The sequence below is a fragment of the Bombina bombina genome, chromosome 5 (assembly GCF_027579735.1).
Source record: "Bombina bombina isolate aBomBom1 chromosome 5, aBomBom1.pri, whole genome shotgun sequence".
Taxonomy (NCBI): domain Eukaryota; kingdom Metazoa; phylum Chordata; class Amphibia; order Anura; family Bombinatoridae; genus Bombina; species Bombina bombina.
Genome location: NC_069503.1, coordinates 422,798,018 through 422,813,130, shown reverse-complemented (window position 1 = coordinate 422,813,130; position 15,113 = coordinate 422,798,018). Strand labels below are relative to the sequence as shown.

Sequence of the window (15,113 nt, the reverse complement as noted above, 5' to 3'; positions counted from 1 at the left end):
TGTATATATATATTATATGTATACAGTGTGTATATATATTATATATATATATATATATATATATACACACATGTATACATCTAATCCATATTGTGTGTGATATTTATGTACAATAAATATATATATTTTAGGGGTATATATCATTATGAATGTATTTATAAAACACTTAAATTCACTATCACATTTTGAGTAATGATTTTATTAAGGGAGTGTATAGTATTAACATATCTTCTGCACACTTATTTCATTTTATTTTCACTTTCAAAAAGCTTTTATTGTGAATATTCAACCCACACTTTTATCTGTATTAATATTTCAATAATAAATTGTTTTTAATCCCTCTACCTCTCATGAATAGTAATAGATTTGTTTTGTTAAAAATGTTTTGAACAAGTTGTTTTTAATATACAAACACATTGGCCCCAAGAAAAACTTTCAAAGTATGGCTATAATAAATGGCTACACCTTTAAGAAAGAATCAAAGGAAGATCTTCAATTAAGGAATTGACGGATAAATAGGGGAGTATGGGTAAGAAAAGTTCCATCTTGAAAAAGGCTGAAACGCGTAGATGATGATGACAAGCTGTTTCTAACTCCAAGATCAGAGCACTCTGATGAGTTTAATGCAACAAGCATTTAATACATTCATGCTGGATACTTTGTACACTTATTACACTTCACTCAAACAGGCCCATTTATCAAGCTCCGTACGGAGCTTGAAGGGCCGTGTTTCTGGCGAGTCTTCAGACTCGCCAGAAACACAACTTATGAAGCAGCGGTCTAAAGACCGCTGCTCCATAACCCTGTCCGCCTGCTCTGAGCAGGCGGACAGGAATCGCCGGAAATCAACCCGATCGAATACGATCAGGTTGATTGACAGCTCCCTGCTGGCGGCCAATTGGCCGCGAGTCAGCAGGGGGCGGCGTTGCACCAGCAGCTCTTGTGAGCTGCTGGTGCAATGTTAAATGCGGAGAGCGTATTGGCTCTCCGCATTTAGCGAGGTCTTGCGGACCCTGATCCGCACTGTCGGATCAGGTCCGCAAGCCCTTTGATAAATGGGCCCCCAAAGACCTTCTTTCAACAACCCGGTAATCCGCTTCTTCTATTTGTTCATCTAAATCCCTGTGACCTGAACACGTGACCCGGAACTAGGATCTGGAAAAGCAACCCACAGTAAAGAACGGTAGAGTCTTGAAAGGTGATACACCGGACGCCGGATCTAAGGGGAAGCTGAGTCACGCAAACATAGAAGCGGAGAAATCAATAAGGATTTCGGATTCTGGGGAAAGAGTGAGCCACGGACCAAGCAGATATCAGTAATGTAAAGTATTGAAGCCGAGTGTACAAACATATATTACATCCAATAACAGCAGAACTTTTACCTTGCCCCTCTTTATATGCTAAATACATGGGATCAATCCATTTGCTAACAGAAATTGTTGTAAACCACCTGCTATGAACTGCCTATTTTGAACATAGAGGGTTATATCCTCGGACAGCCATCGCTTTTTTGATTTTTATAGGGCCATTCCTTACAAATTTTAACATATTTTTTATTATTTTTATACATTTTATACCACCGGTGGTTTTCATTTAACATTTTTTGTTGATCATTATTAAATATATATATTATACATAAGATTTTTTGGGTATATAAGTTTTTTTAGAGTATTAACTCTGAGTATTATTGATCTCTCATATAGCTGCTTGTTTGTAGCGCTCCACTGATTTGTCATCTTTGATACTAGGTAGGCTCATATGCTAATTTCTAAGCCCTTGAAGGCCGCCTCTAATTTGAATGCATTTGACTATTTTTCACAGCTAGAGGGCGTTAAATCATGTGTTTCATATAGATAACATTGTGCTCATGCATGTGGTTATTTGAGTCAGTACTAATTTTCTGTAATGCAAGTCTGTCAAAATATCTGACATAAGGAGGCAGTCTGCAGAGGCTTAGATACAAGGTAATTACAGAGGTAAAAAGTATATTTATATAACAGTGTTGGTTATGCAAAACTGGGGAATGGTAAATAATGGGATTATCTATATTTTTAAACCATAACATTTTTGGGGTTTACTATCCCTTTAACTTTTTTTTTTTAGGCATTCATTCAATTGTTGCATGCTGCACCTCACAGCAAAACAGTTATGTTTGGTTGCTGCCATTCCACAAAAAGGTGAGAATTATTTTTTTTTCAAACTTTTATGTTGTACTTTTACATTTTGTGTTTGTGTTTTTTGCCAAGTTCTTAGCACAGTTCTACTAAGACAAATTCATATTTGGCATTCATATTCAAATTGTGTATATATATATATATATATATATATATATATATATATATATATACAGTATATATAACAATAAGCATGTATCTAAGCACTATACACACATATATATAAATACACACACACACACACGCATATATATAAATACACACACACATATATATATATATATACACACACACACACACACACACATATATATATAAATACACACACACACACACATATATATTTGGAGTGTTATTGCAAAGTTCTAACAACATAGCACAGAGAGGTACTGAGGTACACTGGTGTCTCTATAACAGTGATTTATAGAAGCCAGTGAGATCTTATGCATCATTATAGCCATGTTGCTGAGATTTATGCTCCTGTAAAGATCTTATGAATGAAAAATGTATTGCGCTTATAAAAAGTTTCAACCTAGACATCTACATGAGAAGCATTTTTGCATAAAAAGTTGAGGCAGATGTAAGCATGTGCACATATATGCTCTGTATTATACACTGTACACCTTCCCCTCTTTTAGATTAGGCTTGTGGAAGGTGCTTCAGAAGCATCTCTTTCAAGCCAGGACCTTATCGGGTGCTGATGCTGTCAATGCCCTGAGACCTTTCTATTTTGCTGTACATCCGGACTTCTTTGGGCAATATCCAAGGGAAAGGGTAAGTGTTTTTCTCTTTGTAGTTAGATATTCAATGCCACATTTCTTCAGTCTGCCGTACTGATTTGCTGCTTCTTCCATGGATGACAAAGATTTGGAATGAATAGTTTGTTTGTTTCTCTTTTTGTAGCTCATTATTTCTTTATTTATTTTAGGAAGTGAATGAAAATTCCCTCAAGAGATTAAATGGATACTTAGAAAATCTTCAGAAGCCGGGCAGGCCACATAAACCCGCCCAACTCACTTTTTATGTACGACAAACAGTGCAAAATGCTGTAGATGTTAAAGATGCTACAACACCACAAGGTGAATATTGTTTGTAATTAGCAGCAATCCTGTAGCTCTCAAAGAATATTTTTTTTTATTTAAAGGGGCATGAAACTTAAAAATGCATGCAGCTTTAATTAGCTTTCTAATTGTTAGTATCTTTTGTTAAAAAGCAGGGAAATAAGCTCAGGAGCGTTCATGTGTCTGGAGCACTTGATGGCAGCTGTTTTTCAGTAATGTTATCCATTTGCAAGAGCCCTAGATGGCAGTTGTTTTTCAGTAATGTTATTCATTTGCAAGAGCCCTAGATGGCAGTTGTTTTTCAGTAATGTTATTCATTTGCAAGAGCACTTGATGGCAGCTGTTTTTCAGTAATGTTATTCATTTGCAAGAGCCCTAGATGGCAGCTTGTTTTTCAGTAATGTTATCCATTTGCAAGAGCACTAGATGGCAGCTGTTTTTCAGTAATGTTATCCATTTGCAAGAGCACTAGATGGCAGTTGTTTTTCAGTAATGTTATTCATTTGCAAGAGCACTTGATGGCAGCTGTTTTTCAGTAATGTTATTCATTTGCAAGAGCCCTAGATGGCAGTTGTTTTTCAGTAATGTTATTCATTTGCAAGAGCACTTGATGGCAGCTGTTTTTCAGTAATGTTATTCATTTGCAAGAGCCCTAGATGGCAGCTGTTTTTCAGTAATGTTATTCATTTGCAAGAGCACTTGATGGCAGCTGTTTTTCAGTAATGTTATTCATTTGCAAGAGCCCTAGATGGCAGCTTGTTTTTCAGTAATGTTATCCATTTGCAAGAGCACTAGATGGCAGCTTTTTTTCAGTAATGTTATCCATTTGCAAGAGCCCTAGATGGCAGCTGTTTTTCAGTAATGTTATCCATTTGCAAGAGCCCTAGATGGCAGCTGTTTTTCAGTAATGTTATCCATTTGCAAGAGCACTTGATGGCAGTTGTTTTTCAGTAATGTTATTCATTTGCAAGAGCCCTAGATGGCAGCTTGTTTTTCAGTAATGTTATCCATTTGCAAGAGCACTAGATGGCAGCTTTTTTTCAGTAATGTTATCCATTTGCAAGAGCCCTAGATGGCAGCTGTTTTTCAGTAATGTTATCCATTTGCAAGAGCCCTAGATGGCAGCTGTTTTTCAGTAATGTTATCCATTTGCAAGAGCACTTGATGGCAGTTGTTTTTCAGTAATGTTATTCATTTGCAAGAGCCCTAGATGGCAGCTTGTTTTTCAGTAATGTTATCCATTTGCAAGAGCACTTGATGGCAGTTGTTTTTCAGTAATGTTATTCATTTGCAAGAGCCCTAGATGGCAGTTGTTTTTCAGTAATGTTATCCATTTGCAAGAATGGCAGCACTATTTCCTGCCTTGTAGTGCTACGGACACCTACCTAAGTATTTCTTCAACAAAGAATACCATGGAAACGAAGAAAATGTGATAATAAATTGGAAACTTTTATTTTAAAATGATATGCTTTGTCTGAATCAAAAAAGATAAATGTAAACCAAGGCAATGAGCTGAGCTCAAACGACAAACAGTCAATTAGAAATTAGTCTAATCGTAGTGTGGGTCAGGCTCATCGATTAAGTGGTATAATTACAGCAATACTGCAAATGTGATATGTAGCGTTCCTGCCAAAAGACAACCAACTCTGATCCCAGAAAGTAATTTGACACCTTGCTCACCTCCTCCATGTTCAGCTCCAAACTGCCCACTCAAGGGAAAAGCATTGCTCTCCTTCTCCAATAGACTTGCGCTAAGGAACTGTTAATCACATGGGTTGGCTGCACACACAGCCCATTCAACCAGCCTCTCCGTGAGCAATGGACTCCTGTTCCGGACTGTTGGAATCACATACGATCATTTTTGGGTTTCATACCCCTTTAAATATGTGTGCAAAATGTATTTGATATGTACACAGAAATTTTTTTATAATTAGAATTTGTTTTGTGCGTTTTTATTTATAAACTTCTCTCTTTTTACTTGAATATGCACCATCAATTTGATCTGTTTCACCAAAAAATTATAGTAAAAGTACTTAGATTATAAGCTGTGTATGAAGCAGGGCTTTGTAAACCTTCTGCCTCAGTCTGCCGTCCCTGTCTTTATTTATTTTACTCCATGTATAGCGCTGCACAGTATGTTGGCACATTGCATATAAAGATAAAAATAATACTTTGATGAGGATATGAGTTTACTTTACTGTGACAGCCATGTTATCAAGTAGCATCAGTTTCAATGTGACGACACTTGGCTACCTTTCTTCTCTGCACTGGCTTTTGTTTCAGTCCTTGGGCTTCTGAAACTAAATTCACTAAAGCTAAGCTAAATGTGTATTATTTTTACTTTCATGCTTTCTAACTTTCCATTTCTATGTTGCTTCATTCCTTCATAACTACCTTACCTTTTGGTCTTTCCACTCACTGCTGTTCTTCTCTTGTGCCCTCTCTCTTTGAATCTGACTCACCCACTTATTTTCTACCCCCGCATTTCCAAATTCCCATGGTTCTCTCTATGTATTGGTGTTTGACGAAAAAGTCAGAAATAAGATAAGGAAGACTGTGTAAATAATTAGCTAAGCTATTTAGGCCTGGTAACCCTACAAGGATAGCTCAGCCCATTTCATTGGGTTGTGGTTTCAATTTGCAGAAACAACTATTTCATATACAAAATATACTGTATATAAGGGAGCAATTTCCCATACATCTAAAACTCAGCAGCTGGTATAACAAGCCACTGGAAACACATTAAGGGAAAACAATTTTACAGTACACTGTCCCTTTAATGTTCAACTTATATTCCACTCACTCAAGAAAGGCTGGAGTCCCACATTTGTCTTAAAGGGACATGAAACACTTTATAAGATAAATTGTTTGATTATGTGATGTAAAACAAAAAAGTAAAAACGTCCTATTTTGCCCCCTTTCCCTATAACTAAGAAAATTGTGGGTTTTACAATTCCCAAAAGAATTGGAAATACAAATGCCATACTTCACAACGCCCATCCTGTTACATTCTACACAGTCATTGTTTGATCACCGTAGAAGCTCATTTATATTTGTCCCTTGCTGTCCTCTACAAAATGAACATCTTTATAATGAGTGCTGCAAAACAAAATTATAGTGACTAGCTGTGTATACTTCAATAACAAATCACACTGATAAGCTACATAGAAGTGGTGATGACCATTTAAAAACAATTGTAGCAAAGAAGGTGTTAATGTATTTAGAACATTTTCACACCTGACTGGTAAGTTAATTTAGTACAAGACTACACAAAAGTCTTGCAATTACATTCTACACAGTGATTGCTTAGATCAAAACACACATTTATTTACATCTGACCCTTATTTGCCACAGCAAAGGAAACCAGGAGCATGGCTTCCACCAGGCATATCAAGAGATATATCCCTGAACTGTTCTTGATTCACTTGTGTTTTTTTTGTTTGTTGCATCTAGGGTTTCGATCAGTTAGCTTTACATTGAATACCAAAGATTTGTTAAAGACGGTGTTGGATATTCTCAGCTCCTGCAGTTTATCTACCGACCACGTGCAAGGCTCATCAGTAGACAGTAGGGAAGTAAAACATGGATTCTACAGACCAATAAGATGGGACAAAACATATTATGCATTCACTGGATTCAAGGATCCCGAGGAGGAGTTGGAGCAAGCCCAAAGAGTAGAGATAACCATTAAGTAAGTCCCAAACTGGTTTCCCTACAAATTGTTTTTCTGTGTATATAAATGAAGCAGTAACTCATTAATGATATTAAAATGAAGAATAGAAATTTAAAGGGACAGTAAAGTCAAAATTAAACCTTTATGATTCAGATAGAGCAAGCAATTTGAAACAACTTTCCAATTTACTTTTATCTAATTTGCTTTTTTCTCTTGGTATCCTTTGTCTTTGATGTGTTCAGCTATCTCTCAGTAGTGCGTTGCTGCTTCTTCGACAAAGGTTACAGAGAGAATGGCCCAAAAATGTTCTTGATTGGTAAATCTTTTTGAATCACAAATGGTATTTTATAAGCATTGGATGGTACCATTATTATTGTTGTATTAGGTGAATTGTATTATATTATTCTACAGTTAAATATAACACATGTACCAACTGTAACATATATATCAAAATCATATTTTATTAATGTAGCCCTATCTTATCTGTCAATCTGAAGAAATATGTAGTTATTTCCTCTAAACCAAATGTTCTTGATTAGTAAATTGTGAATTACTGGTAAGTAGCAAAGACGTATGCTATCTTCATATTACAAATAAATGGTAATATTTGCTCACTCACAGTTCAAGTTCAGCATGAAGACCATCTTATGCAAACCAAGCCATCCTTTTTTCTAAACATATATATCCCATGTTGTATATCTGCAAATATAAATGCCATGACGGGTTCTGCATTAGGCAAAAGCATGCACAACAAAACATACTATTGCAGCAAACTGATGTGAGTTTATCAGTAATGTTAATTAGTTTAAAACCTTAAAAAAGCCTTAGGTTATGCCAGAATATGTGGCAATAGTGTAGTATGCAGAACCCAAAAAAAATATTGACTTCTAGATTTTGAACACATTTTTCAAGCTGTAACTATTTTAAAGGGACAGTCTGCTCCAGAATGTTTTGTTTTAAAAAAATAGGTAATCCCTTTTATTACCCATTCCCCATTTTTTCATAACCAACACTGTTATATTAATACTTTTTACCTCGTATCTAAGCCTCTGCAGACTGCCTTCTTATCTCAGTTCTTTTAACAGACTTGCATTTTAGCCAATCAGTTCTGACTCATAAATAACTCCATGGGAGTAAGAACAATGTTATCCATATGGCACACATGAACTAGCGCTGTCCTGGAGTGAAAAAACTGTGAAAATGCATTGAGATAAGAGGCAGCCTTCAAGGGCTTAGAAATTAGCATATGAGCCTACCTAGATTTAGCTTTCAACAAAGGATACCAAAAATACAAAGCAAATTTGATGATAAAAGTCAATTGGAAAGTTGTTTAAAATTGCATGCCCTATCTGAATCATGAAAGTTTAATTTTGATTAGACTGTCCCTTTTAATCTTAATCAAAGTATTTATTGGTTTGTGGTAATATAAAACAGCTAATATTTGTGTGATTCGTCAATGCTATTAGAGTAATGCTCTATAGAGCTGCAGGAAGAGGGGGAAATCCTGCTTATATGATGACATCACATGGGGAATTTATAAAGATATACATAAATGTATATATTATATAACATAGCTCTTAATGCCCCACAACTGTTTTGTTTTTATTTGTGTCGTAACAAAAGTGCAACATACTTTCTCTCAAACAAGGCTGCTCCCTGCTTTACCATGATCCTGGTCTTTTTCACCTCATGTGTGTCACAGACTAGCTTACGACATGTCTACATGTTCCTATACTTAGCTTGTGCCATCCAACTGGTGCCAATAATAGGGAATAAACCCTAGAACTTCAGGTCTTGATATCACTTAATTGAGCTCATAGGAGCGCGTCTGTCAATCATAAAGTTGTGTTTAATTAAAGGGACAGTATACACTCATTTTCATATAACTGCATGTAATAGACACTACTATAAAGAATAAGATGCACAGATACTGATATAAAAATCCAGTATAAAACTGTTTAAAAACTTACTTAGTAGCTCTCTGTTTACCTCTGTTGAAAAGGTTGCCGGAAAGCCCACTGCAAGTGGGAAATAAGACACTCCCCCCTCCCCCTTCTTTTGCATATGAAAAGACCCTTTACACAAACAGGAGCAAGCTGGAGTAGGTAGCTGACGGTATTCACATAAAACTTTGGGGCTTGGTTAGGAGTCTGAAAATCAGAGCAATGTTATTTAAAAATAAGCAAAACTAAACATTTTAAAAAAACAAAAACTTTATGGGCTATATAAATAGATCATCTACAAAACATTTATGCAAAGAAAAAATGAGTGTATAATGTCCCTTTAAAACACTATAAAAAATCTAAATTTAGCCTGCGGGAGATTTTTTTTAAAATTCCTTTTACTGAATTGAAAGTAAATGTTTTCTATCCTTAGGCAGAACATTTGCACAACTGTTTTGCCTAGGGCTCAATCACATTCATTTGTAAATTGACATTTCTTATACCATTTATTATGCTATAATGTTTGTGTGCACGTTATCAAAACTAGTGTGATCATGGCTTCTTCTTTTCAAAGGCAAACAAATAGTTTCCCCCTTGGTTTGTTATAATTTATTCTGATTTAGTTTGGTATTTTTTTATATTGTATAAAGAATTTGCTCCAGTAAAGGAATATTATGTAATGTGTAATGCATAGTTTATACACTATATGGCCAATATTTATCCACACCCATTCCTAACAGGTGCATAAAATTACACTTGTGTTTCCAAAGCTTATAAAACTTTTTCTAGATTAGACATGTTCCTGATCTCAGAAAAATTATTTGGAATCGAAGCAGAAGCTATAATAAGAGAGATAATAATTTCTGACCATGCTCCGATCATTTTAAATTTGAAAATAAATATTTTTAACTCTCAAATAAAAAGATTTCGCTTCCCTGTATACTTACTGGATGATGCAAAATGTAATGCCTATCTAGTTGAAAAATGGCAAGAATATGTGTTTAATAACCATGAATATTTAGATAGACCGGAAACCTTTTGGGAAGCGTCTAAAACGGTAAGGAGAGGCGAAACTATAGCATACATAAGTAGGATGAAGAACAAACAAAGAAAGAGAAAGAAGGAAATAATAAGGAGACTTACGTCAGCATATAATAGAGTCCTAAGTGAACCCTCTAAAAATAATTGGCAGAGATATGAAGAAGCTAAAGAAGCTAGAGATTTATGGATATTTAATAATACTACACAACAAGAGATTAGAGCTAGTTCAAATTATTATAGGTTTGGAAACAAATCTGGAAAACTCCTTGCAAAATTAGCTAATAAATCAAGAGGACATAATTTTATTGGTACACTGAATAAAGATGGGTTAATATTGGGTAAAACAGAGGATATTATGAAATCATTACAAGAATATTATCAAAATGCTTATAATGCAGAAACGCCAAATTTATTTAATAAAGAAAAATTTTGGTCAGGATTAAAACTCCCTACTGTAGATATGGATAAAATGAATAGAATTATAGAACCAATTACAGAAAAGGAGATTGAAAAGGCAATAAAAAACTTGAAGAATAATAAATCTCTGGGACCAGACTTATTGCTGAGTGAATATTGTAAAATATTGTCAGGACATATAATACCTAGCCTAAAGTCTCTATTTAATTCATATTACTTAGAAGGAAAAGAGATGTCAGCTAACTTCATTTAATCTTGGACCTCACTAATACTTAAACCTAATAAAAAAGTGATCAGATGGATTCTTATAGACCTATATCTCTTTTGAATGTAGATTATAAATTATTGACAGGATTAATGGCTGATAGATTTCAAACAATACTTAAATCAATAATACATGAAGACCAAACAGGATTTTTGAAAGGGAGAAATTCTGCGTCTAACATCAGGAAAGTTTTCCTTGTATTAGACTATTATAAAAAACAAGATAATATTTCTTCACAAATTAAGAAACAGGACATAGCAATTATATCTTTGGATGCACAAAAAGCCTTTGACTCAATAGACTGGAATCATTTATATACTTCACTTAGGCATTTTGGTTTTCACGAAAAAATTATTAAATTAATTGAAAACTTTTATAATTTCCCTAATATAGCGTTATTAGTAAATTGTCAAACATCAAATAAGATAATCTTGAAAAGAGGTACCAGACAAGGGTGCCCTCTATCTTCTTTATTATTTGACATTGTAATAGAACCGCTAGCGTGCGTACTTAGAAAGAGAATGGAAGAAATCAAAATAGATCAATTTGAGTGTAAGATAGCATTATATGCCGATGACCTTCTTTTATTTGGAAAATAATATTCCTCTAGCAATGGAAATAATAGCTTGTTTTAGTTCTTTCTCCGGGTATAAAATAAATCCCAGTAAATCTGAAATGATGATGGTCCGTGGACAAATTAATGCCAGAATCAATCAATATTTCAAAATAGCACAAGAAGGCATAAAGTATCTGGGAATCTATATTTCCCCGCATGAGAATAGATGGTATGGTATGAACTATACACCATTATTTAAGAAGATAAAGGATAAGTTTAAGTTCTGGACCAAGTTACCGTTATCTATATCTGGTAGAATTAATCTATATAAAATGATAATTTTTCAAAAAATACTGTATATTATGCAAAACATTCCAGTACCGATTCTCAAAAAAGATTTAAAAATGTCACAATGAGATATTCAAACATTTATATGGAATGAAAAGAAATCTAGAATATCCCTGAGTAAATTATATTTACAAAGGGAAAGTGGGGGATTTGCACTCCCAAATTTAGAATACTATAATTGGATAAATCTTTGGTAGAATGGATCTCAGAAATTGCATATTATACAATACCAAGGATAGAACAGCACTTTTTTCCCCTGTTTAAATTGCATAATATTATACATATACCATGTCAAGAATTACCCATAGAGGTTAAGAAGTCAAAAACAATGTATTACCCTATTTGGGCCTGGCAGAAAATATGTGTAAAACTAAAAATTTAATCTGGTATGTCCAAATACTTGGCAATACAGAACAATCCGGAATTTTCGGAATGTATAAATTCAGCAGTATTCAAAAATTGGGAAAGAAGAGGATTGAAATTTATATACCAAATTATAAATCAAGAAAGAAAATTTGTTAAGACCTTTGAAATGTTAAAGAGTTTTCTTTACATAATAATGAGTTTTTTGCTTTTCTGCACATTAAACATTATGTAGATAAAATTATTAGAAATAATCGATATGAATGGAATTGGGAAAGAATGGCTTCTCGGATAGGAATGACTAAGCAAGGAATATACCCCATATCACCTTGGTACAAATATATGTTAATACAAGAAGGCCTTGTTAATCTGGAACAGTTGACTAGAAAATGGAACCCCTACATAAACCAGATAGATATAGATTACTTAAAAGAATCAATACAAATATTGTCAGAGACATGGAGGGAGGCACATATAAAATTGATGTATAAAACTTATTATACCCCCAAAAAAGGAATGGGTAACAAAGAGTTTGTTATATGCAGCAGACCTCATTCATATGATATGGGAATGTCCAATGGTAAAACAATTCTGGTTAAAAATTGAATATTGGCTCTCAAAAATCCTTAATAGACAAAATCATATCAATTTAGAATAAATAATATTCTTGATAAATAATACAGGCATGAAGCAAGATGATAAATTAATAAATATGGTCGTGCTTACTGGTAGAAGTGTAATATTTAAAAACTGGAATAATAGACAAAATCTAAATTTAAAGAATGGAAGAATTACCTCATGAAACAAATGATCATAGAACAACATTTAAAAAATGGGGTCCTTTGATACGTTCATTAGATAAAATACAACAGGAACAGCTAGTTTACCCATTTAGAGATTCGTTGTCAGCCATTTCCTGGTTTCTTGTCGGGGAGGGTTAAAGAACCAGTGGAAGGGAAGAAGAAAGTGGGGTCGAGGAAGGGAAGGGAAAGGAGAGGATTATTATTATTATTATTTTTTATTTTTTATTTTTTTATTTGGTTTTGTTTTTAGTTGGTGATAATGAATGCTGGAAAATCCCCAGCAATGTTAGGTGCAATAATAATAATAAAATGTCTATGTAAATGTCTGTTGACTTGCATGAAGGAGATCAAGAAGACATCAATATAATTTGCTTTTCTTTGCAAGCTTCCGGCTAGATATTATGTACATCTTTACTTTATGATGCTCTTGTTATGTGAAAATCTCATGTGTATCTTATATTGTTGGTTTAAATGAAAATAAATTAAAAAAAAGATAATGATTTAACACCTATTCTGAATTTTAAATAAGCAGAACATTGTTTTTTTTCTGAAAAAATATTTTTTCACCCATTTTCCGGCCCCCTGTATCATGTGACAGACATCAGCCAATCACAGACTAGTATACGTATACCCTGTGAGCTTGTGCACATGCTTAGTAGGATCTTGTTCCCCAAAAAGTGTTATTTGATAATGGAAGTATATTGGAAAGTCTTAAAACTGCATGCTCTTTCTGAATCATAAAAGTTTATTTTGAGTTGAGTGCCCATTTAAGTCCTTTTAAACTTATATTTACTTGGTGTTAGTATTATTACATGTTTTTATACATTTTTTTTATTTCTCTTTAGAGGCTATATAGAACTCACTTATTAGGAAGGAAGGTCCAAAAGTGGCGCCTTCTTATCCAGCTCCTTAGTCAATTAATATTTCTATGTGTTTGAAGTCCAAGAGTAGCCTCTTTCGATTCAGAAAGGGGGGAAATGGAGGCTGTTCTATTGTATAATCACTATTGTTTTACAGGTATAATGTATACATTTTGACATAACATTTGTTTATACAGATGATTTTGTGTCTCATACTGACTTTATTATTATGCTATACCTTGTACACCTGTATGTTCTATATTTTGTCCTCCATAAAAAAAAAGTGCAGACTCCTGGCTTTGCACAGCTATATTCTACAGTCATTGCTTGCACACCCTAGTGACCCATTTATAACCATCTTTAAATATTCTCAGGACAGAAGGAAACCTAGCTTACAGCATTGTGATGTCCATTGCTTTATAGAGACTAAAACATTTAACTTTTTAATGAATTAAAAAATTCTCAGACTAATCTTTTCTTTGAATACATCATTTTATCTAGCATTTATTTAATGTTTTATGTCCCCTGAACAGTTCTAAAAATAAAATAGAAAAATAAAGAAATAAATACTAGACCGATATTAAAATGGAAAGGGACATATCTTTTGAGTTCTAGTTATATTAAGATTCATTGACTATGGAAATCTTGTATTAGTAAAAGCATAATGGGTATCAATTGTAGGAGTAACGCAAAACTTAGAGTGCAAACTATACATTATGCTTATGTCCATAACCCATAAGATAATTACATTGACAGTCTATTGTACTAACAAATTAGAGCATTTTATTTATGTGGGTTATTGTTCCCCTATTAATGCTTGCTAACGTTGGCCTAGATTACGAGTGGAGAGCAAAATTGTGCTCACGCGAGCGCAATATTTGTGCTCCATTTAGTAATACCAGCACACACAAATGTGCGTTGGTATTACAAGTTAGGCGAATTGCGAACGCGATCTCGTGTTTGCATTGTAGGGAAGCTTTACGCTCACAAGAGGCTCCAATGGGACCCTCATTCTCATGCCATTAGAAACGGCAGAGAACCTAGCGCAGTAAACAGGGAGAGTCGCACAGTGTTGGGCAGCAAAGTATAAATATATACAGTTGTAATCAAAATTATTCAACCCCCATTGCAAATCCGGTTTATTGTCAAAATTTACAGACTTTCAGCTGTTTGCAATGAACAGATCAAACAAAAGCAATTGAAATACCTCAACACAACCAATGCTTCAAGTGGTTTGCCCAAATTCAACTGAAAATGCAAATTTTAATGAATTCTGCAGTCTTAAAATTATTCAATCCCTTCATGGCAAGCATCTTTAGTATTTAGTAGAGCACCCTTTTGCTGTTATGACCTGCTGCAAACGAGATGCGTAGCCAGATACCAGCTTCTGGCAGCGTTCCTGAGGAATGTTATCCCATTCTCATGAGCAATAGCCTCCAGTTCAGTAATATACTTGGGCTGCTTGATACGACTGCCTTCTTCAAATCCCACCAGAGATTTTTCATGGTGTTCAAGTCAGGTGACTGTGATGGCCACAGTAGAATCTTCCAGGACTTCTTCTGCAACCAAGCCTTGGTGGCATTTGAGATATGCTTGGGATCATTGTCCT

At 34.3% G+C, this 15,113-nt stretch overlaps 1 protein-coding gene across 1 annotated transcript in view; it reads left to right on the top strand.

Annotated features, from left to right (window-relative positions):
- The window catches only part of TCAIM (T cell activation inhibitor, mitochondrial), a 131,364-nt gene that overhangs the window by 29,186 nt on the left and 87,065 nt on the right, over positions 1–15,113 (top strand). The window contains exons 2-5 of the mRNA XM_053714262.1: positions 2,104–2,177; positions 2,813–2,948; positions 3,103–3,253; positions 6,689–6,926. Of these exons, the coding sequence (XP_053570237.1) occupies positions 2,149–2,177; positions 2,813–2,948; positions 3,103–3,253; positions 6,689–6,926 (554 nt within the window). The 5' untranslated portion in view covers positions 2,104–2,148. The remainder of the gene's footprint in view (positions 1–2,103; positions 2,178–2,812; positions 2,949–3,102; positions 3,254–6,688; positions 6,927–15,113) is intronic.